Genomic DNA, 19,059 nt, shown 5'->3' on the forward strand with positions numbered 1-19,059 from the left:
TACTGAGTTCTGAAAACAGTTATAGTTGTAGAATCACTGTTTAATTCAATCATGTTAACAAAATTTACCCATTTCGTGTAACATATAACATCAGTAAAGAAATATGAAGATTTCATGAACACGTGATTGTGTTGAGTCACAGACGTGTCAGACACCTTGCCTGCCAGACGCCAATTAGCAGCATCCTTACTTATTCAACCAGGAATCCAACCACTGCTTGGAGGGGTCCAGCTTAGTGAATGAACTATTGTGAATGGTTTAAGTAATCTATCGTGAGGATAAATCAATCCCTGTAATCCCATAACAAGAGAAATTAAACAAAGCTTCAAGCTAAATTTTTAATAAGTTTAAACCAATCAAATTAAACATCTTCAGTAATCAATTTCGAATCCATTTGTCCAGATTACACCCAAAATAGCAAAATAAAAAAAATTCTTTGTGACTATTCACATACCATACTTTTCCAACCAAGGTCTAACAAAAATATACGTTTATAGACGCACATTATAAAAACCAGTGGAGGATGTAAACCTAGGAGGTGATGGATCACATTGCCAGAAGAATAAACCATCCACTGCTCTCTCATGTTGCTTCTCTAAGAGCCAGCAGACTTCTTGCCTCAGCTCAGGAGACTCGTGGCTTTATGTGGGTCAGAGAGCAATACAACCAGACTTCATAGTGTTAGCAGCAAGTCCCCTAAGTTGTAATGCAGGGGAACAGCCAGTTTGCAGAGTGAGAGTAAGACTTTCTGTCTGTCCTGAGAATGTGACTGCCACACTTATGTACAATGGCTTGGATGAAGGGACAGGGAGTGTGGAAGATAAGGCATTGGGATTCCTCAGTCAGCTTTCTTAGTTGCAGTGATGGCTTCTGGTGGGAATCTGTCTGTGAGTCAGCCGGGCATTGGGTTGATGTGGCACCAGTCCTTGTCTCTCCTCCCAGTCATGTCAAAGTGAACAAGGATGTGAAGCAGCAGCTCTGGGTGGCGAGGTGAGTGGCTGGCCTGACGCAGCATGTGGTGTGAGGCAGACTTTGAGGGGGCTGCAAGGCTGAGAGGCTGTTCTTTGTTCCTTGAGGGGCACTAAGGAGTATGATATAGACCTTAAAGGATGATGAGTGGTTAGTATAATAACTTTTGAAGGAGTGAATCGGGTAGGAATTTATGAAAGGTTATGATGTATGGGAAAATCATGATCAAATTTTACATGGGTCCAAGTTGGTGCCCACAGCTTTACACAGCCCCCCCAAAAGAAATATGAAAATTAAGAGAAAAGAAGTGATATACATATATATATAGACACAAGCAAACCTTCACAACTGTTCTTTCATTCATGCTGCTCCACTAGACACAGAGTAAGACAGCAAAGAATACATACACAGACAGGGGCAATGCTTGCAAGAAGGTTTCCTTTTTTCCATGTGGTCTTCTTATCACTGTCACTTGTGTTTAGTGTAGAATTTCAAGCACTAATGCACAGGCTATTTCTTAGAGTGTACAACAGACCCATATCACTCGACTGAAAGAAAACTGTGGGAGCAGATCACAACACGCATTTTCCTCCTCCTCCTCTCTCGCTTGGACAGTCACCTCTTTCTCAAAAAGAGTTCAGATACAATATATATATATATATCAAGTAACTTAACTATGTACATGCCAATCCCAGATCAATTTGTCCTTTTTCTCCGGGAGACAGTTACAACAGACCGCTTCTCTTGCTTTTCAGAAAAAATACTCCTTTTTAGTGATGGATAGCGGGTGAGCGTTGGTGTAGAGGAAGCTGCTGCAGTGAGGCAGCGGCTGCTGGTGCCGCTGGTGGTGGGTGGAGGCAGCCCGGCACCCTCCACTGGGCAGCTTGTTGGGGATGTGCAGTCTCCTCTCTGTCTCCCTCCACCACCCTGCCCCCACCCCACAGTCACCGCTGGGGTCCCTGTGGGGGAGGGTCCTCTGGGGGCCGCTGGCAACGGGGGAAGGAAGCTGCGCCGCACCGAGTCCTCTGGAGGCCTCCCTGGGGGTGAGGGAGGCTGGCTGGAGGGGGTGCAGGCCTAGGCGGGGGTAACGGTGGTGCGAGGATGGTGGTGGTGGGGGTGGTGGCTGCTGGTGGGGGAGGTGGGGGAGGGGGTGCATGTCAGCTGTTTCTGTCTGCAAGGTCAACACAAATAATCACTCTGCAGTGACAATGGTGAACTTGCTCCTTCAAGCTCTACCACAATATACTCATGTGTTCTCACATCAATACTAAAGCATATAAAAAATATTTATGCATATAGTCACAATGTGTATATATCATGTCCAGAAAAAAATATACATAACAACTTGCATCACTTACAAAATGTTAGAAAAATTAGTGAAAAATAACAGTATGAAGACAAAATTTGTTTCCTTCCTGGCTCTATCAGTTTAGAGTAATATGAAGGAAATCCTTAATTATGGGGATGTATTTTCAAAGATGTCCCTCTCCCCATGATAATATATCATTTATTATATTCCAGTGTGAATGTCTTCTCTACCGAGTCAAAACACAACATTTATCGTTATCGGAGGTCCAGAGCATCTCCACAAAACCTCACGGGGTCAGGAGCATGCAGCGGGGCTCTAAGGGTGCCTGGCATGGGGAACACCAAACAAGATGACTGACAGCTGTACATGCTCTCAGCTCCTACACAAGCAAGGGGAGAACCTCAATAACACACTGACCATCCCTTTTTGTGGCTCCACTCCATTATATGACTGAGTGGAAGAGGAGAAGGATACTGCAAGCACATCGGGGGGAGCTCAACAGCCTGCTAGGTAGGTGTACACATTGTGTTGGGGGGTCTAATGCATAGCACACCACACCACACCATCTCTCTCACACCAACTGTTAAACCAAAGGCACTTATCATTGTATGTCTTCCGAGTTCAAAGCTAGTAACGGCCTGATCTAGTCTTTGAAGGCACAACTTTTCTGGAGGTCATTGATTATATTCCTATAGGATTAAATAGACCTATACTCTGTCTGTTTTTATGAAGACACTTTGGGTGTAGCTGCTTCCATTAGCAGAGCTGTCACATCTACATCCCTCGACAAAAGTTTGTTCCAGGTAGTGCTGGCTGAACAAACTTGTGACGAATACGAATGAGGGTGGTGAATCATCAACACGAGTTTGTTCCACTCACAGGATGTCACAGCATCCCTTGCCTTTCCATCAAATCTCTCAGGCCACACTCGGTGCTTGGGTGGCTGTCCCCAGGACAAATTACTGAAATTTTTTGGTGCATGCCCCTCCATGATTTTCCCCCAGGATAACTGTGATTCAATGTGTTATTTACTCACATTATGGGCAAGCCAAAGCAGTTAATGTCAGAAACTATTGAAGTTATCATTGCTCTGAGGGTTAGGGATGAGCAGACCAAGGAAATAACTGATCAACTTGAAGTGAGTGATTACATTGTGAGATGATGTTTAACTCGCTGGCAGGAGGATGGCTGCAGAGATACACCAACCCAGAAAGAGCAGTTTGGTGGATCTCGCAGGAAAACAAATTGTTCTCTCAACATTGTGAAGAGTGTTGAGACAAATCATGTAACAGCCCATAAAATAACGGACTAACCCAGGTCTGTTTGGTGAGGTAACTGTACACTGTGTAAGTAAATGTGTGTTAGAGCTTGATTATGCACCACCATCCTGCCAGTGCAATCACTCACACCAGGCTGGTCAGTTATTTACTTGGTCTGCTTACCCCCAACTCTCGGAGCAATGATACCTTCAATAGTTTCAGACATTAACTGCTTTACCCTGCCCATAATTTGGGTAAAACATCCTAAACTACTGCTATTCAAAGGGAATATTGTTGGGGGACATGCAGGAAAAACTCTCGGTAATTTGTCCTGGGGCAGCCATGCGAACACAATGAGTGTAGTCTGAGAGGTTTAGCGACACGGCAAGGGACACTGTGATGCAATAATCCATCTCCGTCATTCGTATCATTGTCTTTCCTTCAAGTTTGTTCCTCTAAACACTACCTGGAACAAACTTTCGTTGATGAGTGTATGTCATATGGGAAGATTTTATGGCAGGGTAATGAAGTATAAAAATCACTTTTTATCATCGAAATATGAAGCTCCAAAAACTAAAGCTTTTTTTTAAAGAACAAAATCTATACAGAGCAATATTAATCAATTTAATAGTAGTTAATAGATAAACATAAGAAACTTGATGTTTATTTTTAAATATTAGGCAAAGAAATGAACAACAATACTGTATTCTTTAAAGTCTTGCGTCAACATGCCTCCCAAAGTGCCTTCGTATACCCAGACTACCTGATATGAATTATATAAAAACATACATTTTCCCATTAAGTCTTATAAGAAAACTCTGATTTTGATATGAAATGCTAATTCTAGCTGAGCCAAATATCCAATACCTATATCCCTTCTCACTTGCCTGAACTAAGCCCTCCATCTCTCACTGCACTAACTGTTAGTAGTCTTTTAAACTAATCTTAGTAGAAAAGGAAGGAAAGTGGGAAATAATAATACACAGTAGAAGTTAAAAAATAAATAAAACTGTAGACATTTACCTGCTCTGAATACTGAGTTCACCCTATTCAAGTCTCGGTTTATCTGCTGAATTTTCATCTGCCAAGAAACAAAAGGAAACATGGATATAGAAATGAAATTAATGACATTCCCTGTTGTGCATGTGCTGGCCACCCGCCTCTCAGCGACAATGAAGGGAACATGTTAGGAGTTCATATATTAGCTTTTCTCATTAAAATTTTGTGTTGCTCTTGCCCTTCTCTCAGTCCTGGTGCCAGTGGCCAGCAGGGGTGACAGGAATGACAAACATAATACAAATGAAGCCAGCAGCACAAGCACTCTGCCTGCCACACCAAAGGTAAAATGCTTCCAGGGGGATAAAACAAAGTATTAAATGGGACATACCTTCAGTCATGACCCTGTTCTTGCATAACTAATTTCAGTTGTCACATTTCCAGTTCAGAAAAATAGTTTACATGGCACCTTATAACAGTTCAGATACTTTATGGTGCATGACCGTGGAACACGAATGAACCATCAGCAAAGTCTGGAGGCAGTGTCCTGAAAATGCTGCAACAGGAGACTTGTCAAGGCAACAACAGGGTCAGGACATAAATTCAAGTTCACAAATTAGAAAGGGCTGACTGAGTAAAGGAGTAAGAGCATACAGTAAGGCTGAAACAGGACATACCACCTCTGCAGCAGGAGCAGGGAGTAGGAAGGAGAGAAACAAGAGAAAGCAGCAGCAAAACAACAATGATATGCTGCAAGATGTAAGGAAAACATCTATTGTAAAGCCTCTGGTTCTGGAAAGCATTAAGCTGGGAGCAAACTCAAGCTAGGTAGGAAGCTGGAAGGCAATGCAGATATGATAAATTTGGCAAGTCCTGAGTCATGCGGTCCAGAAGTCCAGAGGAACAAAGCCTTACAACGGTGGGGAAACAGGACATTGGGGAGTGGGTGTGGGTGTGGGATGGGTGTGAGGTGAGGAGAGGTAGAGGAGGTGGAAGTCATGAGTGATGGATACATGACTTGTGATGGATTGGTGACTTGTGATCTGTGTTCCTTCCTCTAAGGACCAAAAAGCAGAGTGCAAGGGTAGAGGACAGTGCACCACAACCAAACACACAAACACATGCACAAATACAGGAATAAATAACCACAGTTACTCAGCAAGCCAAACCTGCAAGTGACAAATCCTCCGAGCTTAAAGGTAACCTACAGATTCCACATTTTGAGTTGAGTTGTTTATCCCAAGACAGAGGTGCACGATTTAAATTCTTTTCTGTAAGATCTACGAAGTCCTCGAATTTTATAAGTATTCTATAATCTAAGTTTGTAAATTGTGCAGACAAATTAATCCTACAAATACATATCCTTTCTAAGATACAGGGATGTTATAGGAAAATATTTACTCATTGAACCAAGACATCTAATAATGCCCTATGATGGGGGGGAAACCCTAAACAGGCAAGGACTCCCTAAACAAGTCAAGAAAATGTTCAATTCATTATTTTTCCAGAGGGTCATGCAACACCTGGTCCCGGGCGTGTTAGTGGTTACCTGGCAGAGTGGTTGCCTGGCGCTGGCAGGCCGAGGGGACGCTGGTTGTCCTTCACCAAGGTGCGGCAGGAGGCAAGCCGGGACTCCAGGGCCTGAGGTGCCGGGAGGGTTAGTGTTACGGTGTTAGGAGGCAGCAGTGGTGGTGGTGGTGGTGGTGGTGACAGTGATAGTGGTGGTGAATTTTTTTAAAAACTTATCTTTTGCAAACACACACACACCACACACTGTATTATATAGTTATTTTAATATGGTTTTGAGTTTATTTGTGACAGGGATGAGTAGCTGCTTTTCCAATTATATTAAGGTAAATGGAAACTTGGTATTTCTTCCTTCATTGCATTATCTAATCCACTGTTCATAATGGATATAATACCCTGAAAACTAACTTATAAGTTTTCTCTTTGTTGAAGGTTCTAGTCTCTCCCCCCAGGCCAAGAGGGAAATAAAATTTACCATTTCCTATTCTTAGTTCCAATGAATCACCACTGTACAAGCACAACATTACAAGGAACTAAGATCACTTAAGTAAGAGACTCGTTTTACAGTTCATGTTTACAGGGCAAATGTGGAAAAATAGTTACTGAAGCAGCAAGTATGTTAGAACGAAGAATTTAAGGTGTTAGGTGAGGGGAAGATTGTGTTAGTGAACATTACCAGCGAGTGAGTGGCTAAGAGGATGGTCAGTCTAAGTCACTATATAGTCACATGTCAAAATGATAATGTACAACAGCAATGATCAAGTCATGGAGTGTGTGTGTGTATTTATGGAGGTCTTTTAAGGGGAAATTATGGTGCAGTAAGGAGGTGGACACCTTATACAGTGGACTATGCCACAATGAACAGATCATACTATGAATTATGATATAACAAACATTTTTTCATTGACAAAGATGTTACAACAATAAAACTTTACAATGCACACTGAGGAATGTTAGCCACGGGGAGCTAAGAGCCAATCCATGATGCATTGTGTTTCTGAGGCTCAGGAGTACAGCTACATATGTGCATGTTTTCATCTTTAGCAGTGAAATACTCTGTTTTGCAATCATTGCCCAAAATATAACCTTAGCCATGACAGTGTCACACCATTCAGGGATTGTACATTTTATTCATCATGTTTAGATGGTTACCTAAGGGATGGAGATTGGTTTCATTAACATGGCCACATCTTTTCCCCTTCTTTACAAATTACTCTTGTGTTGTCATTTTATCTTCTGCTAGCCTTGAAACCCCTTCGGTAGGTATCCAAACAAGTATGGAAATGGCAATGAAATACGAATGCAAACGTGCAGCCGTGGGCATCAAAGTAGCCCATGGCAGTTAAATCTGCAAACACAGGGGGGATGAGGGGAGCTGAGTCCCCTTAGAAAGTTAGATATATATACCTGTTATTTATTGACCCTAAGAACTTCAGAGGGGCAAAGCCCACTGTAGGATAGAGCAAACACTCCTTCAACCCTTGTTTTAATCTCTGTGCTGATTCCTGTGGATTTCCAAGAAGTTTTTACATCAGGTAGGATTGAGATATGACCAAGTTGATCGAACCAGTCTTTACTGTGTTGGGTGGTAACTTTGGTCTTGGCTGTGGGGTGGAATAGATCATCCATGAATACAATCTACGCTTGGATCATCCATGAATACAATGTGCTAGAATGAATGATATTCTAGAACCAGTTATGTCTGTTGTAGCATACTCCACTTTATCCACACTTTGTAGTCACAACTTAAGTTCAAGGGCATTATTTAGAGCTGATACATGGGAGACTTTCAAGGATTTATTTTCTTCCAGAGTTAATAATGTTCTTAATTATGAGGTTAAAAAGGAACTGTAAATATTTCTTTGTTCAACTTTCAGACCAGCTAAACACAAAAGGGAATGAAAATTTGTAGGTTTGACCCATGTATACAGTTGTCTTCATTTGTTATTTTATTAAAATACTCTCGGGTGGGGATCACAAGGGAAGGTATTAAAAGGAAGGACACAAGATTCTGATCCAGATGACAACTCTGGGGAGAGCGCTCCGGGCTATTCTGACAACTGGGCAAAGGTGGCCTCTGTTTAGGTCTGAACTTTGTAGGGTGTTTAACTGTTATAAATAATAATCATTGTCATCTGTTTCGTATCACTTTGACTGGTAATCTTAATTTATCTTTTGATTAAAATATTCTTAGGAGTTACAAAGAGAGGTATCAGATGAGAAACAAAAGATTCTCATCTTGGGGACTACAGCTGACAGGTAAAGACTGTCTGGGCTTCTCTGTGAGGTGGTCAAGGATGGTCCCTGATTTTGATATTGTTCTGAGCTTTTGTTTGCAGGATGTTTTACTACTGTAGTAACAACTGTCTGAGATAATACTGTACATGATGAAATTTAGAGAAAATTATAAGAAACAGATGACAATGATTATTATTTATAACAATTAAACACCCAACAAAGTTCAGACCTAAACAGAGGCCACCTTTGCCCAGTTGTCAGAATAGCCCAGAGCATTCTGCCTCTGGATCTCTGGATCAAAATCTTGTGTCCTTTCTTTTAATACCTTCCCTTGTGATCCCCACCTGAGTATTTTAATAAAATAACAAATGAAGACAACTGTACACATGGGTAAAACCTACATATACTCATTCCCTTATGTAAGGAGCCTGAAAGCAGCAGCAAGAAATATTCAGTAATCATTTATGACCTTATAATTACAAACATTATTTACTTAAGAGGATATAAACAACATATTATGTTGTTAAGAAAAAAACCTGTATATCAGCCGTTTATATATGTCCATTTCTTGCCATCATAATTGACTGCAGCTGCTTGTAAGTTGTATATGGTATTCACAGCCTTATTGCACTGTATGGACCTGTTGTATATGGTATTCACAGCCCTATTGCACTGTATGGACCTGTTGTATATGGTATTCACAGCCCTATTGCACTCTCTTCCATTGAATGTCTGTATCTCTCACTCAGGCAAGAAGAATGTCACGTCCTGGCTCACCACCGCCAGACCCATTGTGGAATGCATGCCGATGGTGGTTTGGACCAGACGAGTAAAATTACTAGGTGAATATGCTCCGTCTTCAGTCAGTTTGATTCGTCATATCCTTATCATTTCATTAAGACAGCATTATGAACAATTCAAGTAAATGATCATGGTGTTTCAGCAACTTGACTGTCAGAACCTGATTATTTCATGTTAAAAGTGCATTATCAATAAATCAAGTAGATTACCATGGTGTCCTTCAATATGTTCCGTTCAAAGAAGTGACACTTACTGATTCATTAGTTTCACGGAAGAATAATAACTAGTAAAATAAGCTAAAGGTAGGACAGCACTGTACAAAGACAGGAAACAAAACAGTAGTACATAAACACTGACATAAGCACCACATAATAAGCAGCCTATAAAAGTCTGTGAGTCGTGTGGCCACAACACAGCGAAGCACTAGACCAGCACCACCACCGCCAGCACCACAACACATACAGGGGCTCTACCTACAGCATCTGGAGTCAGGGAGTGGGCAGAGGTAGTCTTAGTCACCTAGAAAGTTGAGCTCTGCCAAGGGGCCACAACACAGATGCCTGAAACACTGAGTGAGGCACCTTGTCACAGGAGATCATCAACATAATAACCGCCCACAGGAAGTCACTGTCGTCTGGTCAATTTAGTGTACAAGAAGGGTTCGTTGTGTCACCTCCTCACCTAAACCAGTAATAGTGTGCTTGAGAGAACTGGGGATTCTAGGAGGTAATTATACTCTTCTGTTATGGAGAATAGTAGGTGACTAACAATACACATACCTCTATGCATAAAATTCCTTTCTCCTTAGGGTTGTGGCGACAAATTCTACAAATGCCAGTTTATCACTGGATTTTTTCCACTATTACCAGACCTAATCCTGTGTAGGAACTGGGTCTATGAGTTTCATCAATAATGATAATACTGCCATTCTTCAGGGAATTTCAGCTCAAACATTACTGTACCGTGTTTACAGGAAGAACATCTACACGGATGATGCAGAACTTGAACTGATCTTGACAGTTGTTCACTTTGGCCTCTGGCCACAGTTAGTTTATTTTTTTTCCATTTTCTTTACATTATAATGATCATGGAGTTTGAAAGGGCAGATGACAGACGGAAGGTGGAAGGAGGCTCCACAGCGCAAGTCATTGGTTGTCAGTTTATAGTAAAGTCTTTGGAAGCCAGTACAGAAGAATCACAAGTGTCAAGGTGATTCAAAGTCTGCAGAAACTGAAAACAAGAGATTTATACCAGTTTCTGACCAGCTGCTGATGCTCTGTGACAGACCAAGGCCAAGGAAAAACAAAGCAAACTAGATCCCAGATGATTCTGAAATAATATACACATAATTTCCTTAAACTGATGCTTGAGTAGAAAACCTGAGTCAGAAAAACTGTAATAATGAAACCTAGAAGTCATTTGTAACCTATGAACTATGGAAACCAAGTAAGATGCTGTAATTTCACCTGACACTACAGGAGATAACCATCATATATAATTTTATTAGGAGAAGACTCACTCATCTTCAATGTTCATTATTACTATTTACAAATAAAAGTTTAACTGCATGCATGCTTATCTTACTGAGGAAATTAAAAAAAAGTATATAAGCTAATCTCTTAGGGAGTAAATGACTACATAAATCAATCATCACTACAGAGTAGCTTATGCTGTCAATGCCCCCACTCACATAATATATACAAGCGCAATCAAAAGTTCTGCTGACAAGCCCCAACTACATAACAAGATGACAAGTAAGCAACAGCAGCAGAAGGAAAACATCCACTGGATTATGTCTGCTTGCCGGATGCCCCCTAAACCCTGCCAACTACAGCTGGCCAAGAGTCAAGCAGAAGACATGATAAAGCAGGGATAATGATAGAGAAAGGAAAAAGTAAAGTAATATGAAAATAATAGAAAATAACAGATAGCATTTCAGGGGCTGTACAGCAAATAAAGGGAAAACAGGCTTCACACAGGCACTTGTTATCCTTCAGCTCTGGGCATAGAGAAGACAAATTTATAAAACAATAGAAATAAATTACTGAGGCAATATTTACTGCTGACTTTGATGTTTTTAGCCTGCTCCATGTGAATATGAAGATTGCATCACATGTCCTTGAATGCACCAAGTTTCAAGGACAATGAAAAAAAAAAAATAATAAATAAATAAATAAATAAATAAAAAAAAATTTAAAAAAATCTTGTGCTGTCCTTCAGACCATTTTTCTAAGCAGAATAAAACCTGCATAAAACAACTGACTGACTTAGAAAGAGGGTTGTAAGAACAGCACAGGAGACTGACAACCTCTCAAAACCAAAAGGGAGGAGGAGTTAGACTTACCCCGACTTTTCTTAGGAGGTCCCCCACAATGTTAAGTGCAGATATTCTTGCCGAGGGAGTCATGGGCACGCTGCCGTTGCTCATGTTGTTGTTGTTGTTGTTGTGCAAGGGTGGAGCTGCAATATAGGAAGGAGCGTGAGGAAATGAGGAAGGAAATGGTGGTAATTTTATGGAGTGTGTTTCCTCGCCGTGGTGCTTACGCCCCTCACAAGGAGTCCAGGCGGGGCGGGGGGTTCAGTTTGGTGGTTTAGATAATACTTTAATGGTGCTTCTTTTTGTGAAATATGAAAAATAAGATCCTAACATTTTTGAATTAAGAAATATACTATGCAAAATAATACCTGCTTAACTGATGGAAAATAAAGCATACTGAAACTGGAAATTCACCTTACTGAGTCATGTTTAATGAATATATATTTTTAAACTAAATAAAATTTAGATATTTTAAAATTGAGAATGTACACAAATCTTTGACATCTAGTAAAACTTTTGATACCTAGAAAAAATATTGTAAGTACTTTATCTGTAATGATGTAACTGAAATGTACATTATCTTAAGCCCCAAAATGTCAGGAATAACAGTCAATCCTTTGAATCTTTTTGTGTCAGTTGTGCTTTGGTTGTTAATTCCCTGTCTAGTGTGTGTGTGCTGATATCCACGGCCACCCATACTCAAGGCGACAAATCATCAGTGTAGTAAAAGATCCTTATCTCTCCCTTTCCCTGTGGCCATTGTGTGATAAGCAGATCACACACACAATACATATTTATCTCCATTTGGTTCTGAACAATACACTGGAAGAAGAGATACCAAGAGACCTGTTGCTCTATACAGGGACATCTGTTAAACTACTGCTAATACTGATAAGACTGAATGGTAGGACAGGGTAGAGTAGAACAAGGCTCCTCCCCACCCACCTCTGCCACTGCCTACATGCCAGGAAGTAGTTAAAAGAGAACCATGGAGATAGAACTGGTGGAGTTGACATCAGCCCTAAAAAGTGAATCTGCCAAACTGTCATTTTTAGGGCTGCAAAGTTGTGGACACCAGCCAGGTGTCAGGTGTTGTCAGGTCAGGCTCCCCCTTAATGGGCTCAGCCAGGCTGTCAGGTATTTATGAAATAGATCTACCGCATCAATAAATGTACAGTACTTAAAAAACACCACCATCATAATGAATGAGACGGGGTCCAGAGTTAACATCTAAGGTAGTGGACGTGAGCTCTCACCCGTATTCCTCATCTTGTGGCCCTAAAAATGATAGTTCAGCGGCTTCACCTCAATGAATGGGATTAGCAGGCCATGTCGACTCCACCAATTCTACCTCCTTGATTTAAATCAAGTTGATCATTGATTTAAATCAAGATTTATATTATTTGATCTTCTTTTATTTCATTGATTTAAATCTTGATCTTATTGCATGGCAACAATATAGAATGGAAAAATAAACAAAGAAAACACTAAATTTGATATCAATATTTTCCTTGTCAACTTCACAAATTTTCATGAGCTGATATAGATATATATCTTCAGTCAGCCACACATGGTCCGTCTAGTGTCCTGGGGCAGAACAAGACGTTGACCGCCTTTTTGACGGTACCTTGCTGAGGCAGAGTGATAGTTTCAAACAACGTGAACCACATGTTCTTCTATGTCACCAATTTCCAAATCATGAGCCAAAACATTTTGAATGTGTGCAGTGCAACCATGGGTTAGCAACTCCAGTTCATTTGCTTGTCATAATTGCTTTCTCATCATGTTGACATTGGCTGTATTAGATGCTTAAGTCTGTCCTCATATAGCAAGTTTCTCACCACGTAGATATTATCTTTCATGCCTCCATGGTCTAGTAGTGCGTGCCTAACTATGAATCTGCAGTCCTGAGTTTGAATCCCAACCTGGGCAGTCAGCATGGAGCTCACCCAGCTGTTCATCTTCCCTTTCGGGCTGGTCGATAAATGGGTACCTGGGGAAACCTGGGGAAGGTAAACTGTGGTAACCCTGATGTCACGTCAACCCTGTGTCCCGGGGGGTGATTGGCTCTTCCCACCACAGGCTCAAGGGCCAATGTTACGGAGATGAGCAATGCGGCCTTGCTCAGCTACACTGTATGCCCCCATCTTTACTCTTTTGGTTGGTTCCAGCCAGTTGGTGGCACAGGCAACCGTTTTATATTGCTGCCATCTTGCTTGACTAATCCCCCCCCCTCCCAAACTTCACTTGATCCTCTTTAGAGAGTTTTGCTGGAGTCCAGGTTGATAGGCAATCATCAGGACAGCATGTGGGTAGTCTTGGGCCCCTCCAAACATTCACATCAAATACATACATGGATATCCACAGTTTTTTCTGATACTTTCACTTGAACCTGCTGTCATTTTTCTTTGTGCAATTTCAGTCAGGACATGTCCAAAACATGACATGATCTGGTTAGACTGTTAAGAGACTAGAGAGAGTTGTGGTGTGGTGCTGGGCAGTGGCTGGCTGGCTGCAGATGGCCAGTCTTAGGACTGGCTCAAACAGCCTGCCAGGTTACTTATGATGATGGAATATGATACAAGAATTCTCCAACAAGTGTTTGAAACTAATGTAGAGAATGTTGAGGTTTGCATCCATTTAATTATTTTCATTCATTCATAAAAAATAATAATAATGATAATAAAAATAAATCGATTTGAATAAAATAATCTGATTTAAATTTTTAAAAATTTGATTTTTTATAAAAAAATAAAAAAAACCTTTTGCATAGAAAAGAGGATTTGGATATCTTAAAGTAAATAAATAAATAAGCAGAAACTAATGTCCAGGCTTACACTACTGCTGAAATATCCTATGGGGGAAAAATATATATTAAAACTGAGGTATTGCTGTTTGATAAGGGAAAACAAGTTCTCTTGAAAGACTTCTAGTAAAGACTTAGAACTGTTTTATCAATGATTTTTGAGCTAACAAATGGGGGCAGGGCTCTGGTCTACTGAAGTCCAGGTTGGTTCTATCATATTCTGGACACTGGATGCAAAAGTTAGAGGGATCAGGGGTGACTATTAAAAGACAGAATGTGGGAGGCCTCACATATAACGACAGGAGTGGTGGGGACTGAATCTGACAGTTGGGTACCATTGGAGACCAGTTTGTTGGAGTCCACCGCCGACTCTCCTGCGGGTGACGGGGGCAGGGCCACGTCCAGCTTCGGGGGCGGCTGGATGTGTAGCTTCTGGGGTGAGGAGGAGTGGTGGTGGCGGTGCATGAGAGCCTTGTCGTTGTCTGGCTCTGAGGTGTCCTTGATGCTCAGCTCCTGCCGCAGGTCTGGTGGAGGAAGAAGGGTAATGGATATTTGGTTAGTGAGTGGGACATCCTTTGCTTTAGTTGGGGAAAAGGAGAAAGTAGAGGCTGGGACTGTTAATGGGATAGCTTTTGTTTGGGTTGAGGGGAGGGTGTGAACTGTCATTGGTGATGGTGACTGGTGGTGGTTGTATTAGGGGACTGTGATAATTGTATTCTTCTAAGATGCTACTACTATTACTACAGCTATGAATATTGTCAACTGCTACTAAAGCTATGAATTGTCAACTACTACTATTACTACTATGAATAATAAAGCAATGAATTGTCAACTACTACTATTACTACTATAAATAATGTCAACTAATCCTGTTGCGACTACAGTACTACATCTGATACTACCACTACTACTACTACTACTTCTACCACCATCACCACCACCACTACACTAAAAATATTGGTGAATTCCAGTAAAACAAAATAAAAGAACAGAAAACATTCCTTGTTGACCCCATCAGGAGTGGGTCACCCTGACAAAAGAAAACTGAGCAAAGAAAACAAATAAAAAAACAAAAAGGATCCTGGAGCAAAAACAATAGTACTACGAGATGAGACAACAAGGCCAACAAAACATTCCTCCCCCCCCCTCCCCCCTCTTCCAAACGGCAAGAAAACACAAAAGCACCTCATTTCCTGCTGTCACCCCTGTCTCATTACCCCCTTCCCTCCCTGCACACACACACACACACTCACCTCTGGCCTCGTCTTTGAGTCTCTGCACCGTCACCTTGAGGTCCTCCTTCTCGTCCAGTTCAGACTCAAGGAAGGCGTTGCGCTCGATGGCTAGGTTTAGTCTGGCCTCAAAGTCCTCTAAGGAGGTCACTGTAGCTCTGAAAAAGAAGGAAACATGGGATGATAAAGATAGGAAGGTAAAATGTAGCTCTGACTCTGCTTGAAAAATTGTAATCCTTTTCCACTGCCACCAATTTTGGAAGGAATGAAATATTGATTGAGGATGAAAACAAAGGGAAAACTTAGTATAGCTTTGAAAATAAAAGGATTGGAGGAAAATATAAACGGGAAGAGAAAATAGTTTGATTTTTCCTGTTTTTGTCATTAACTCTAAAAGAATGGAAATTATGGAGTAAACAGAGAAAAGAAAATTATCTAAAATGAGGGATATAAGGACTGATAGAGAAAAGAGGAAATATATATATCAGATCTCATTATATAAAATCTGAGGGGAAAGAAATAAGAAAAAAATGAGAAAAGGAAGACTCGGGTTCAGATAATGCTGGGAAAACCTTTAACCTTTTCTTACGCAAGTTATTGAAGCGAGCGAAGGAAAAATGGAGGAAGGTGAGGAAGGCGAATAAAACTATTGTTCATATCCTGCCTGGCACACCTCTTCACCTTTATCCTTTATCATCCAGTTGCTGAGCTTCTTAACTGCTCTTTCCTCAATATGAGCCTTAATACCTCTAACAGTTGTAGCTCAAGGAAGAGGAGAAGTTAAAAGAAGAGAGGAACCAGAGGAAAGAAAGGAAGATGAAAGGAAACTCAACATATCCTCCAGCTGCCGAGCTTCTTAATTACCCTTTCCTTAATTAGAGCCTTCATACCTCTAACAGTTGTAGTTCAAAGAAAAAGAGAGTTAAAAGAAGAGAGGAACCAGAGGAAAGGGAGGAAGGTGAAAGGAAACTCAACATTCCGCTAAAAATAGATCCTTCCGTGCTCCCAAGGTCATTTAATCGCAGTCTTACGTTGTGACCCTGAAATCATCCTGAAATAATGGCCTCTGCGCTCTGTCGTAAAGCACTGGCAACCCCCCCTATGCACCTCCCCTTAAGAACGCCCTATTGACCCCCCTTGCACTCTCTCTTTAAGTCCTTGTCCTCCTCCTCCTCTTCTCTCTCACCCCTTCTTTCTTCATCCTCCTTCACTTCAGAGACAAGAGTCCATTCTCTGATACCTCCTCCTCTTTGTATTCGCTTCTCGTGTCAAAATCTCCTTCACCTACTCCTCTTTTAATTCTTCATAGCTTTCTCCTGTTCATTCTTATTTTTTCCTTCTTTTCTTCCTCCTCCTCCTCCTCTTTTCTCTCTTTTTCTTCCTCTTCCTCCTGCTCATTCTTATTTTTCTTCCTTCTTTTCTTTCTCCTCCTCCTCCTCTTTCCTCTCTTTTTCTTCCTCCTGTTCATTCTTATTTTTTTCCTTCTTTTCTTCCTCCTCTTCCTCTTTCTTCTCTTTTTCTTCCTCCTGTTCATTCTTATTTTTTTCCTTCTTTTCTTCCTCCTCTTCCTCTTTCTTCTCTTTTTCTTCCTCCTGTTCATTCTTATTTTTTTCCTTCTTTTCTTCCTCCTCCTCCTCTTTCCTCTCTTTTTCTTCCTCCTGTTCATTCTTATTTTTTTCCTTCTTTTCTTCCTCCTCCTCCTCTTTCTTCTCTCTTTTCCCTTCTCTTCCTCCTGCTCACTTTTTTTTTTCCTTCTTTTCTTCCTCCTCCTCCTCTTTCTTTCTTTTCCTTTCTCTTCCTCCTGTTCATTCTTATTTTTTTCCTTCTTTTCTTCCTTCTCCTCCTCTTTCTTCTCTCTTTTCCTTTCTCTTCCTCCTGTTCATTCTTATTTTTTTCCTTCTTTTCTTCCTCCTCCTCCTCTTTCTTCTCTCTTTTCCTTTCTCTTCCTCCTGTTCATTTTTATTTTTTCCTTTACCTCCTCTGTCTTCTTCCTCTCTTTCCTCCATTTTTCTTTTTTTCCTCCTTTTTCTCCTCCTCCAGCACACCTCATCTCTCAGTCTCTCTATACAACCTAACCCATTTTGTGTACTGTTACCAATTATTATATGTATTAATTGTATCTTTTTTTATTTACCTATTATATTAAATCTCTCTCTCTCTCTCTCTCAAAAGGACACTCTCTCCCCTTTAGTCTCCCTTCCCTCTTGCTCTTCTTTAATTTTCTTTATTTCTTCCTTCCTTCCGATCCCTCTCCTATCCTGCAATTTCCTCTCCATAACTCTTCCTCCTCTCCCCTCTATTGCCAGTCCCTTCCCTTTCCCCTCACATGACATGCCTCAGACTACCCTCTTTTCCCCTCCCTGTACTCCCTCTAATTTCCCCTCTCCCTCTCCCTGTAATTTCCTTATTCCCTTGGTACCTATTTTATTTCCCCTCATTTCTGCCCTCACCCTCACCTTATTGTTATGATCCCTTTCTCTCCCTTTCCCTCCATTCTCAGTGTGCAGTTTGGCTTATTTTAGATTATTTCCTTCCACCAATTCTCTAATACTGTATTGTGACTCATTTCTTTATCCCTTCCAGTACGGTACCTCTCTCTTTACCTCTGTTGATTTTACCTTCCTTCAACTTTCCCTCTCTCATCAAGTCCTTCTACTGTATACTTCAAGGCTCACTCCATGTTTCCTTTCCTAAAATAGCACTCATTAATTTCTTTCCCTTCCATTAACTTCCTATTTACCTCCCTCTTTTTGTTCCTTCCTTACTCCCTTTCACTTTACATGTCTCGGTTCTCTCCATGTTCCCTCATTTATTTCCCCCCATCACCCTTCTCCTCGCTCTACACCAGTTTCCATGCTCCAGCTACCCTCTCTCACCCTCCTGACTCTTCCTCCTTCTTCCATACCTCCCGGGTTGCTTAGTTTACCTCATTTAACCTTATTTTCAATCCTCTCTTTCCTACCTTTTGGCATATTAAAGACTACCATTTCTCACTAACCTAACAACTTCCTTTCTTTACCTATTGATGACTCTACAGGTGCTCGTCACACTCTACCATCTTCCAAACACCTTTTCTTCCCTACCTTATAGTTCAATCTACACCTAACCTCCCAACCTCTTCTCTTTGCCTCCTCATCTCAAGCCACCTCCATCCCTATTTCCAACACTCCTTCTCTTACTTTTGTTCACTTCAACCTTCCTTCTTGCCCTCTCCCTTTCCAAATCTCTTTACCATGCTCCAGTCACCCTCATGCATCATTCCAGCACTCCCTCTCTTCCCTACCTTTTAGTATCCTCTGGACTTATATTTTTGCTAACCTCTCAACCTCCCCTCTTGATCCCTTCCTCTCCAGATCTCTTGCATGTTCCAGTCACCCTCATCCATACTCCCAACACTCCCTCTCTTCCTACCTTTTAGTACCTTCTAGACTTTTATTTTTGCTAACCTCTCAACCTCCCCTCTTGATCCCTTCCTCTCCAGATCTCTTGCATGTTCCAGTCACCCTTATCCATGCTCCCAACACTCCCTCTCTTCCTACCTTTTAGTACCCTCTAGACTTCTATTTTTGTTAACCTCTCAACCTCCCCTCTTGATCTCTTCCCCT

General features: G+C 41.2%; 1 protein-coding gene across 11 annotated transcripts in view; it reads right to left on the reverse strand.

Annotated features, from left to right (window-relative positions):
• Positions 1–324: 324 nt before the first annotated feature.
• Positions 325–19,059, reverse strand: part of LOC127003278 (nuclear distribution protein nudE-like 1) — a 69,235-nt gene continuing 50,500 nt past the window's right edge. The window contains exons 4-9 of one of the 11 annotated variants that reach the window (XR_007757027.1): positions 15,476–15,612; positions 14,513–14,746; positions 11,444–11,559; positions 6,083–6,174; positions 4,561–4,618; positions 2,028–2,095 (exon numbers count right to left, since the gene is read on the reverse strand). Coding sequence is in view for 9 of the 11 variants with exons in the window: in XM_050869729.1 (XP_050725686.1) it covers positions 1,914–2,095; positions 4,561–4,618; positions 11,444–11,559; positions 14,513–14,746; positions 15,476–15,612 (727 nt within the window). In the remaining 2 variants the exon portion in view is untranslated. Of the gene's footprint in view, positions 2,141–2,730; positions 2,859–4,560; positions 4,619–6,082; positions 6,175–9,576; positions 9,668–11,443; positions 11,560–14,512; positions 14,747–15,475; positions 15,613–19,059 lie in introns of those variants that run through there. The other 10 variants (XR_007757026.1, XM_050869730.1, XM_050869729.1 and 7 more) reach the window with 10 other exon arrangements.

Source organism: Eriocheir sinensis, chromosome 25 (assembly GCF_024679095.1).
Source record: "Eriocheir sinensis breed Jianghai 21 chromosome 25, ASM2467909v1, whole genome shotgun sequence".
In the NCBI taxonomy this organism is placed as follows: domain Eukaryota; kingdom Metazoa; phylum Arthropoda; class Malacostraca; order Decapoda; family Varunidae; genus Eriocheir; species Eriocheir sinensis.